Below are 12304 nucleotides of genomic sequence, written 5' to 3'. Positions count from 1 at the left end.
AGGATACAGTGGCTGGCCATTTAAAAAAGAAAAGCTGCTATCAGAGGACCGTTAACTCATAATGGTGTTGGGGAGCTAGGTTTCCCCCACTTGTAGTTAGAATAGGAAACAAGTGTGGTAGCATAGGTACTGGTGTGGTAACTGTTGGCAAATGTTGAGATTCTGATGGCAACCACCGTACGCTTGCATAGAACTCCACTTCTGTCGACACATGGCATCTCAAGTGGCACACCTATACCCACTTTGTCTTTAAAATCTTTAGTATGGTCTAATGCTTGTAGTACCTTCCAGCAGTTATTACATAGGCTCGGGGTAAAATTGTCCCCGGTGCAAGAGGCCAGCACAAGATCTAGGCTCTGCATAAGCACTGTTTTGGGCACTTAAGTCTCACTAAATGGTGCAGAGGCCTTGACTTGGTCTTCTAAAAGGGTGAATTTCACTCCTGAATGTACAAGGCCCTCCACACTTAAGCCTGAGTGAGGTATTGAGGCGTGGAAGGTGCAGTGGCTACCCAGGAGAGCTTCTACATCCCTTGCATGCCTCTCTGCAGGATGTAGGCCTAGCCCAGAGCCACTGGTCTGGCATGGGCTGAAAGCCCTGCACAGGACATGTGCACAAACTGCAGCTGCCCTGACAGCCCATAGTTTGGAATAGCTGCCACAGAGCAGCTGCTTTGCCTATCTGAAGCTAACAACAAGGGCAGAGAGCAGAATGTCATGGAACAAATTATGCTACCTTCCTAACCTTGCCAATGTACTTATCCGGTGCTGTCTCCATATTCTGTTCAGATGGTTGCTGCTCCTGTCCTTAACTGATTGATCAGTGCTTAAATCATACTGAACCTGTTTTCCCTCCCATCTCTACCTTTTTTATAGATCATACTCTGTATACGCTGATTGTAGATGCATGCTTATTATGCAGATAACACTGAAGGAAGAAAAATCATTCTGGTAAAATGATTGATTTCTCATGAAATATTGAATAGCTTGCATTATAACTTTATAGTGTAATTTGCATGTATGTTACATCTGTGATGATGCATGCTCATGGCCCTCTTCCCCCCCCCCCGCTTTTTTTTCCTGTACCACATCATCATATTATCATGTAACTGCATAATTCAGAAAAGCTTCTCCAAGTCTTGGTCTTTGTCAGCTGCTGCTTTGAAAATCACAAAATAGCACCCAGCTTGGGAACTCAGTAAATATATAATCCTCCTCTTGGAAAGAGGGGGAAAAAAAGTCGACATAATTAGGCCTCTTTGTTACTATAGTTGAACTGAGATTAGTATTTAAGTTTAAATCATTGCTGACAACGTACGCTTCAGAGAAGGTAGATAGTATTTTTGTACAGTATCTGATAAAATGCTCACCTATATCTACACTGTTTTACTTTACAGTGTAATGTATCTTAAGTGAATAGTTTCCCAATAAACAATCATTTGGATGTCTGAGTATTGTCTATAATTATGAGAAATGGGTGTAAGCTATTACCTGTTTCATGCCCTGCAGTTCAGCGTGTGTGTTTACATATTTAATATATGCAGAGGTTGGCAGGAGGAGGGGGTGATCATGCAAGTTTGCAAAACTGTGAGATGTGTTTTGTTTAAAGCAAAAGGAAGTGTTAGTGCATCTTTCTGTCCTATCGCTCGATGAATATCACCTACCAAAACGCAAATCTTTTTGTCTGGAATCTATACTGCTTAGTTTTTCATGTGCCTTTTTCCTATCCTCTTGCTAACATGAATCCAATGACATACTTCTAACCTGCTAATAGTTCTTTGAAGGTAAGATATCTTGTATTCTGATAACTGTCTGTGTGATGCATAAGGCAAAAACAAGCCAACTCTTGGGCTTCTGTAACTAGAAGACAGCAGGATAGTAAGCCTCCACTTCTCTCTTTATTAGTAATGTCTTACTAACACCTAGAACCAAGCTAGTCCAGTAGGGTCATGTTAGATATTTCATTTGTAATCACTATACAGGGTTGTTTAAATTTAGCACTGTCTGTCTGTTTTGCAATGGCTTGAGTACCATTGTGAAAATTACCAGATTTGATACAAAATCCTTGCTAAAGGAAACACATTTATTTCTTTTAAAACACCTACCCTTACTGTGAAAGTAGTATTTTTACATGTGTGTATTTTACATGCCCTAAGTGTAACGCCACTTTTCTGTGAGTCCGCTCCCAGAAATTAAAATTAAATGCCCAACGATATACCATAGAATCCCTATTTGATGAACTAATTGGAAATTGAGGCATTCATAAAATCCAAGAGTTCATAAAATTGAATATCTCAACTTTGAATAGGTATGATGTATAAGTTGCAGTGTGGTGCACTACGTTTTGTTTTTTTTCCCCTTGTTCTTCAAGCCACTGCAAAGTGATTTGCAAGGCACTGAACGCATCAGAATGTGAATGATGTCAACTTGTTCTTCACTGACATTTTTTTGTTACATGATTTCTTCCCCCCCCCTCCCACCCCCCGGTCAGGAAAGATGGTTAATATAAGAAGTCATTTGTAAGACTGGTATTTGTAAAATCGAGGTTCTACTCTACTGCTATTTGCATGTAGGGGGCTGTTATGTCAATATGCAATGTTGATTATACTGAGACCTGTCTGTTCACTGGTACTTCACTCTAGACAGCAGTTCTCTGAAACAAAAACCCACATAAGTTGTGGTTCTTGTGGGTGACCTAAAAAGATCCTCGTAGAACGGCATCAGGAGGGAATGTTGAATTGGAATGTATGCGTATCTAACATCTCACATCTCTTTTTAACATGGTTTACTTGTGGTGTCCTTAATTGTGAGGAAGTGCTGAGTTTTTTGTTTTTTTGTTTTTTTTCCAGTTTGTGTGCAGTGAATGCCTTGTCTGATGATTTTTATTTTATTTTCCCATTTTCCATTTGTGGCAGTTCATAGCGGATCATCGTGACGTTTCTGATGTGGTTGTTTCTTTTGCGTTTATGACTGTGGATATAGCCCCTCGAGTAATGCTCTTGTTTTGTTCTTATAGGTTTGCAGAGGGAACAAGCTGCATATCCTGACCTAACCACTGAGCGCAGTAAACTATCTGCTGCTACCGATGTACTTCCTCTGTACAAAGGCCAGCCTGAGATGCCCGAAGTGAAAACTCGGCACAATTCGGAATCTGATTACTTCACAAGAGGTGGGCCTTCAAGCAACAGTTCTTTCCACAGCAGTGAGGGAGAGGGGACAGACCACGAGGTGGACATCTTGGATTGTAGTGGGTCTAGGCCTTTACTTATGGACTCGGAAGAAGAGGAGGAGTCCAGTAAGTTGCAATCCACACTCAAGGGAAAATGTATGGCTTCCAAAGAAGATTCAAAGCCCCAGCCTTCCCAGAGCGGGATGGGGAAAGCTCTGTTTACAGCCTTTCAGCAGCACTCCGGAGAGATTTTCAATGAGCCAGATGTCTTTGCCACGGCTCCTTTCCGAAGCTCAAGGATAATGCATGATGAGCTGGACATCTTTACCAAAGCTCCCTTCATCTCCAAGAGCAATGTGTCTGTCAGGCAGCCAGAAGAGGCAGATGTATTCTTGCGTGCCCCTTTCACAAAAAAGAAAAGCTTGGAAGAGTTGACTTCTCATAACGTTTCTAAAGAGCCTCGCACTCTAGCCTCTTTCCTAGGTCAAACTGGCGATGTCCAACATGTAGATAACTTCAAGTTCCAAAACTTGGATACAGGAACAAGTGGATTGTCTGTCTCGTCTAGCGCTCAGTACTCCAGGGTAGGGTTTATTCAGCCAGCCAACCTTCCGTCTCATTCCATAAGACCAGTAGAGACCCAAGAAGGCATTCCTTCCAAAGGTACATTTAAAGATCGTGGTTGCATTCCTAATGATAAAAACCAAGGACATACACTCCCCCAAGAAGCCGTCTTGGGTTCAGTGGTTAGTAAGCCTTTCCGTCCACAGTCTCTATCAAAGTATTCCCGTCACTACAGTCCGGAAGATGGGCAGGATCTGGAAGTCGAACCCATAGCAGCATACAAAGTGGTTTCTCAGACCAACAAACAGGCTATCGCAGGATCTGTCTCTATTGCTTCTCCGTCTTCCAGGACTAAAGAGCTACCCAGCATTGACCCATTTGCTTCAGCACCCTTTCCTTCCAAATCAGGAAAGCAAAAGCCTTAAACAGTCTGAGAGAAATGGGGGGTGTGCATTTCTCACAGGACCTTCAATCTCTTAGTCGAAATAAGCAACATAGCAATATTTTCTTTGTTCAAAGCTTAGTTAAATCATTTTAAGTTATGTTAGATAGTTTCAGGATATTGAAGGCCAGGCTCTCGGTTTCTCCCATCCTTTTTTAGTTGCTATTTTTCCCCAATACTTTTTAGATTCTTATTTAAACCAGTAATTCTCCATACTTTCTGGCTTCAGTGGGGGGAAATCCAGTGGGGATAAAATGAATTACCACTGATACTAGCATACAGTTAGGATGCCAGAGCAAATCAATCTGGACAAGCTAATGCTCTAGAGAAGAAATGACTTTGAAGTAGAAAGGTTGTTGTCATGATTCCCCACCCCTTACCAAGGGGAATTCTGGAAGAGACCAAAGGACAACTCTTCCCAACTGTTAATCAAGGTCATCACAAAACCAGGAGCTGTAGATTGGGAACTTGATGATGGGGTGTGTGTGTGTGTGTGTGTGTGTGTGTGTGTGTGTGTGTGTGTGTGTATCATATGCACGTGGAGTAAAATTGACACATACCACTAGTCTACCACAAGACGTCTGCACCATAAAGTCCTGTTTTAGGTATTGCATAGGCCCTCTGTTGGCCTTCTTGCCTCTAGGCAGTTTTTACTCATTGCAGATGTAATAGGCAATTATCACTGTCTGCAGGTGTAATGTATATCTTTCTATGGACCTGATCCAAAACCTGTTGAAGTCAATGGAAGGACTTCAGTGAGCTTTGGATCAGGTCCCAGGTACGTATGGATGGAAGTATCGGCAAAGCAATCTTTCAGACACATTCTTCCGGTCACATTTGGCTATGCTCCAGAAATACCATGATCCTACTGTGTTAGTGAGGAAAAGGACAGTCGCTTAGTATTTATAATATAATTTAAAATGTTAGTCTATCACACCTGAGTTTAGAGGAAAATGTAGTTGCTGTTTAGTGCGCAAGTTCATTGCGATATTTGTCATGTGTTGCTGTTGGTGGCTGAGCAGGAGCACAGTTGACCTCCATAGGAATTGTTAGTCTCACCGTGTGTCTTTTCACAAAGAAAGGAAAAAGGCAAGTATCCTTAATAAGTATCCATATTTAATGGGAAGTACCAGGTAGCAAAACAGTCCCTGCCAAATCTTCTGTTGTTCAAGCTATTTCACCCAAGAGAACGCTTCTAAAAGTCAGACTGTAGGGATGCTTTTGGCTACTGATCATTAATAGTGGTGTCCTTTTTTAAATGTCTGGTGTATCCAGAGAAGCCACTCTCCTAGTGGACATCCTAGAAGAGGGCGATCTCGGGAAGGTCTCCATGACTCTCATTTTCTAAGAGCCTGATCCAATGCCTATTTGAAGTCAATGGAGACAGTCCTGTTGATGCCAGTAGTCTTTGAGCCGGCTCTTAAAAACATAGCTATGACTTTGTTTCCAATTTAATTTGACAACTGAATAAAAATGACCTAGAGCTTTGCACTGAAAACGAAGGGAAAATGCTGCCCTTGGTTACACTCTCAACATCTCCTTGAATTCTCTGACCTTGTACGGGGGAAAATCTTAAGGCAGCGTTGGTTTGCCGAGGTTTTAAAAGTTTGTAAATAGATGGTGTGGGACTGGTGTTAGGCTCTGCCATCTTACAAGATAGACAGGTGCTCTGAGAAACTGTTACCTTGAGCTTTATTGAACAGAGTATGTAGCGGGGGGGGTGTTCTCCTCTCTCGCTGGTGTCAATCAGAGTGTGACTTGTAAATCCAGCAGAGTCTCACAAGTGTAAAGCTGGTGTAAATGAGGGTAGAATCGGGTCCAGTCATTTAAACACAAGACTTTCCAGGCTCAGGGGAAACTGCTTTGCAAAAACTCAGACCTATGACTTTGAGCTGCCAGGTGCCCAAATAGCTGTTCAAGGAACATAAAAGGCACATTGAAACTACATATGAGCAGATCTTTGCTATGCAAAGCAAAACGTTTAGTCCTACGGCTCACTGTTAACATCACAGCCAGAGAGGGAGAATTAGAACAAACTGGTCTGCCACAAAACGGGAGAGGATTAATGAAACGCACTTCCTCTTCCCCTGCCCAACCCACACTGCAGTCAGAATGACACAAGCCACATTTTGCTGGTGGACTGGTGCAGCTCTGACTTCAGCGGGGCTGTACAAATGTAACCAAGGGTAAAGAACTTGACCTGATGTGCTAAATACTCAGGTAGGGGAGGGAAGAATACTTGAAAATAAGGAGCATAGATTGCTGGTGGTCAGTGACGTGGTTAGTCTAGCTCAGGTTAAGTAGAGCCTTTTTTTTTTTTTTTTAAGGTGGGCAACTTCCTGCTGCTTGTCTGTTGTGTTTCAAGTTAGGGTCTGCCTAGGAAAAACCACAGCTACAAAAATCTGTCAGCCATCCTAGAATACGGAAGTACTGTAGACCCGTTTCTGAGTTCTTGGATATAACATTTTCCCCCAGCTAAACTGAGGATATAGTTTGTGTGTGGGTGGCTTGGTTTTTTTTTTTTTTTTTTTTTTTTTTTAAATAACTTATCAAATGCGTCACTGCTGGAATAGATGAATGCGAAATGCCTGGAACATCTGCGATGTCAAACAGTGAAATACACGGCATACAAGATGAGGTTTAGCATTCGGGCACAAATTCATTCCTGCACTTTTGCAATCCCCTGTTATGGTCCTTTGTGGAACCCGGAGACAGAACTTTGCCCTGAACTGTTAACTTCACTTGGTGAGGTAGTGGAGGGAAGGAAGGAGAAATGTAGGTACTATGGGACTTAGTCTGGGGTATAAATGAGGAGCTACTCCATGGCAGTAAATAGTTACACCAGCATAAATAGGATGAGAACTGGACCCATTGTTGCTGATAACTGGATTCCCAAACCTAGGTTCTTTATTTTATGGGTGTGTCATATATTTTTTTTACTTGAAAAAGTTACTATAGAGCTCTGTTGCTCTAATGTCTGTTAGTTGGAATGCTTGACCTTTTGTGAAAAGTACTGATGGAAAAGTATTAGCAAATCCTTCTTCAAACTCCTGCTAGGATCCAGCTCTTTGCTTTCTTGCCAATTAGTGTCTGTAATGAAGACTGGAGTTACCGGTAAGTCAGATCTAGCTATCTTACACTGCCAGGCTGGATAGAAAGGGAGAATGGGAAATGTACAGTAGTTTTGACAGCTGAGAGTATTTTCCTCAATTTCTTTATTTAGGTTTGTTATGGATTGAATTTTCCAACCAGGATGTTGGCAGTTTGACATCTCATTTCTCAAGCATTTTTATGAAAAGCAAGTTAAAATTGTACACAAACTAACAATCCTGCTAGTAAACCCAACAGGTGAATAGTTTTAACTACGTACAGGAGCACTCAGTTCAGATGAGTTCATTTTGCTCAATCTACCAACCACTGGAATTTTGGTTATGATCAGAAAACTCTGAAAATTCCATCTTGTTGCCCTACTAATCTGATTTTTCCAGATGAACTCATTTCCCCCACCCACACACCCCTCTCAAGTTGCCAGCACGACAACCTCAACCTGATGAATTAAAAATGGAGTTGTGATCTCCTTGTATCATCTAAACTTCACTGTTTTAAATGTACGTGGCAGAATGCACTATGGAGCTTCTGGGTTTTTTTTGGCAACCCTGATTACATAAGGCTTTGACTTTTCGTCTGTTCAATAGACAGAGCTACACAATCCAAATGTGACTATTTAAATCACTTTTCTGAACGTACGCACAACTGTAAAAAAAAATTCTATTAAATATCTTATTTCTGCCACTTCCCAGTAGCCAGGAAAATTGCAGCAATCAGTTTTCAGTTTTGGCTCTGGCCAAAAATGTTAAAGATCCCTTTTCAGAAGCAACCAAGACCGGTTGAATTTCAAGGGCCTCTGGCTCCTAAGCTACATGGGCACTTTTGAGAATAGTACCCTTTCCAGTCTTGCAATTGGATCAATGCAGACCATGCCTACCTGGAATCCCATCATGGTCACTGGTTTAGGGGGTCACCTGCACAAAACAGGGTCTTGGTGAACTTCCTGGTTGGCCTTAAGCAATCGGCAGAGCAAGGAGCTCTCTCTAAGCTCTGCAACTCAGTGGCTGTTGCTATTTGATTTCCTAGGAAGGAGGAGAAAATTCCTCCCTTAATGATAGCAGCAGCAGGATGAGGGGATGTCATTTTTGTTCTGATTCTCCTTCTTCCCTCTCCCCTGCCCACCTTGACATTAACCATACTACAGATGTCATACCACAAATCACATAAGATTTCTTCTGGTTGACCCCCCTTTCCAAATGCACTCACAGCACAGAAAGAACTCCAAATATCATTTCATGCTCCTGTGTAGACAAGTACCAATCAGTCCTGTGACAATCTTCAGCTTCTGTAATTCTCAACTGTGGATGTGGTGGCATCGTTTCCCAGCTCACTGCCAATTTAAATTTTTGAGTTTGGTTAAACCCTTTCCTTTGGAAAGGATTAATCAGAGCTTCTGCACACGCAAATTTAAGCCAGGCAATCAGCTCAGCTCTGTGCATCTCACTCCCCATGCATTTTTACAAAGACCATAGCCATAAGAGCGGCTTATAACTGCATCTGCTCTCCCTTCCAACCAGCTCAGTACTATAGTATATGTGATTAAATGTTGAGTTTACAATCTTATTCTCTTGAAGCCAGCATGCACTCAATCTGCAATCTACAATATGCATGGAGCACACAAGATCCTAAACTTGCAAGAAACCCATGTAATCAATCCTGAAACACTGTAGCGGGGTATATTTTCAGCTACATTTAATATAGCAAGTTTATACTGAGTGGGCTCTCTAACTGTGAGACTTTCAATCACTCCAAAGCTGGAATCAGTTACATTAACTCAGCTTCCACCAAAGATTGTCATGCTGGAGAGTTGGTTATTGTTTGGATTTTTATTTAAATCAAGGCCTCTTTAGGACACCCAAAGACTCCAAAGTATTTTTACTCTAGGTATTTTCACTGTGCAATCTTCTATTCTGCTTTTGAAACACATTCCTGAATTATGATGAGCAGTGGTGGTGATCCTGCTAAACCACAGCCTTTAGTTTTTGTGTTGTGTACTGTAAATGTTCTACTGTTTAAAATAAATCTAGACTTGCCACCTGTGAAATTAGAGGGGTAATCAGATTACTCTCTCCCTCCTCCCAAAAAGAGAGAGAATAGAAAAAGGGATTAATAATTTTATGCAGGTAGAGGGAGGGTAGATTATGTTCTATATGAAGAAGCCTGATGAGGAAATATCTAGTGGATCTGAAAGAGGCAGATTCCACTAAGCATTGACTAAGATAGCGAAAGACGTTCTTAATGTGACATTCAAAAAGACAGCAAAGTCTGTCTTAAGGAACAGAGAGCCTGAGTTGGACATGTCAGATAACTGGGAATACAATCTGCATGTCACTGTAGGCTGTGTATTGTGAGACCAGAGCTTCATTCAAATCCCATTTTTATTAGGATGAAATCGGCATGGTGTTGGAAATACCTCGGACTTGCAGATTACGGGAGTCCTGTTGCACTCCAGGTGTGATTCCGCTATGTTGCTGATAGTCTTGATGGAAAAATGTTAGAGCTGTAAACTTATGTCCATTTTATTAAAAACCTTATCTGAACAAAATGTACCTTCCCTGCTCTGTGTTCCTTCTTGTTAGCATGAAATCGTCTCGGGGCTGGATACAAAGCATTTGGTTTCGCAGTCTCTTTCGTCACGCTGGTGTTAAAGGAAAATTTCCTGATGGTTGAATTTCTGCATGCCCAGGTATACCATGGTGCTCGGCAACCAAGGTTCTGGGTGCCTCTAGAAAGACCGAAGAGAGATGTAGGATTCTAGGTTTTGGACCAGGAAAGTCAAACTGGCATGGCCTCTCTGAGCAGAGTCACATAGTGGAAGCCTCACGTTATTTTAAAGTGATCTTGATTTGCCTAACCTAGGGCTGCATAAAGAATGCACACATCATGGTGTTGAGCTAATCTGCACTCATTCAGCATCGGCAATGGATCCCAGAACCTCACTGCAAAAACAAAGGCTGTTACGATAGACAAACTCTTCTTTCCCTGGAAGTAGAGCGCTTTTGCTTTCCGTACATTGCCACTACCTGGTAGCTAACACCCACAAGTATGCACCAGCTAGTATGTGACACTGACCTTAATGATTTGTGTAAATGTGCGTTAAAAAGAAAGATCAAAGAAAGTGCAAAGATATAGAAGAGCAGTGTAGGCGGGTAAGGGAAGCCTCTAGCTTAGGAAAAATCTACTACCCCACCTAGTCTTGCATAATGACAGGTTTCAGAGTAGCAGCCGTGTTAGTCTGTATTCGCAAAAAGAAAAGGAATACCCGTGGCACCTTAGAGACTAACAAATTTATTAGAGCATCCGATGAAGTGAGCTGTAGCTCACGAAAGCTTATGCTCTAATAAATTTGTTAGTCTCTAAGGTGCCACGGGTACTCCTTTGCTTTTTACCCTACCTAGTCTTTCTTTCAGGCTCTTCCCTTGGGGCAGAGTTGTTGAATTCAAACACAAAACTCACAAAGGAACATTCTATGCCCCTGAGATGCAGGGGCCCAGAGACCTTTTACTTCTGCACCCTCTTTCTCCTCCAGGGCCAATCCCTTGAACTGAACCAAATCAACCCCTCTCTTGCAGTTCCCCTCCCTCCCTCAGCCACTTGCCCGCTTTCATAACTGATCCCTTTCCACGTTGGTCTGATAACTGAAGAGGGTGGCCTGGCCCCAGGCCCATCAACGGGCAGACCACCCTCTTACAAGCAGGCTTTAGCGAAGCTTACACGGCGGACTTGCTGTGTGTCGGCACAAATGGTGGCCAAAGAACAACGAAGCAAGCAGAAGAACTAATAAGAAATTAGAGCGATGGGCGAACGGAATTTTCTCCACTGGAAGAACAAAAGTCTGGGCAAAATTTTTGTACCCCTGAATTGCTGCTTGCTTCTGAAGGGTCTGAAAAGAAAAAACAGATGTGATTAGCCCAACCCTAGCTGCTCTCCAGTTCAAATTTGGCAGTGATACGATATATCAAAGAGGCCAAGTTTTACAGTAATGCCCTTTAAATTAATCACAGGTGCGTAGACTGTGCTAATCTTGGTGAGATTATTGAGGATTCAAGTACTCCACCCTGAGAGAGAGACACACCCACCCTTATTCAGCAGCATAGCTGTACATGGTACAGCCCAGTAGGTGACATCTGTACAGCAGACACCCTCTGTGTCAAAGACTGTGCAATCTAAAGGAGTAAATGCAATACGCTATTCTCAGACCAAATACATCTCCGGCAAGCACCCTGGAGGAGAGTAGAGTCTGTCAAATTCTTGATGATGAAATCCAATCATAGATGTGTGCAACATGTCTACGGTGCTGGGCTACTGCCGAAGGACAGTTACTTCTTTTTGATCCAAGCAGTTAGCCAAAGTCCAGGACCTTGCAGGTTGTTTCCATCAGGGGAGACACTGATGATGGAAACGGGTATCTCTGATGTGTTCCTGTTTGCATTTAAGAATGTATAAAGTGCTGTTTGCGAGAACATAAGAGGAACCCACCAGCAGGAGCCAATTTCTTTGCTCACGGTGTCAAGTCACCTTCAGCCAGCACTCGGCCCAAAAAACTCCCTGTAGCTATTCAAAGGGCTATACTCAAAAAGCTGGTGCTTCCTTACTGCCTTCTGGGTGTTCGCTGGTCTTTGGCTGTTTTATACACACACCTCTGCAAAACAGTGTGAGCCAGCACCACCCTCCTCTGTTGTCACCTCTCTTAGACTGAGGTTGTGTGCTGTAGGACAAGGACTATTTTAATTATAGCCCTAGGAGCAGGGGACTACCTCCTCTAGGCCTTACAGCACTGCAAATACGAGAGCAGGTATGTATTGTGGTCTCAGTTGAAGAGAGGGCAGTGGGAAAGACAGAGAGGGGAAGAGCTGCACATTCTGAAAGGGCCACTGATGAAACTGAAACAAAGTAAGTGCTCAAGCAAGCGTCAGGCAAAAACAGAAAGGATCAGGTCTCTGGAATAGAAACTTTCCCTCCATTTGACTAGCGCTCAGCCCAGGGGAACTATGATCATAGCTGGGGTCTAGGGGTAGTGTT

General features: G+C 42.6%; 1 protein-coding gene across 1 annotated transcript in view; it reads left to right on the top strand.

The window, feature by feature from the left end:
* The window catches only part of AAK1 (AP2 associated kinase 1), a 117436-nt gene extending 109507 nt beyond the window's left edge, over positions 1-7929 (top strand). The window contains 1 exon segment of the mRNA XM_038384645.2: positions 3016-7929. Coding sequence (XP_038240573.1) covers positions 3016-4157 — 1142 coding nt within the window. The 3' untranslated portion in view covers positions 4158-7929.
* Positions 7930-12304: the final 4375 nt, after the last annotated feature.

The sequence above is a fragment of the Dermochelys coriacea genome, chromosome 26, assembly GCF_009764565.3.
Source record: "Dermochelys coriacea isolate rDerCor1 chromosome 26, rDerCor1.pri.v4, whole genome shotgun sequence".
NCBI lineage: Eukaryota > Metazoa > Chordata > Testudines > Dermochelyidae > Dermochelys > Dermochelys coriacea.
This window is presented reverse-complemented; position numbering and strand designations above follow the sequence as displayed.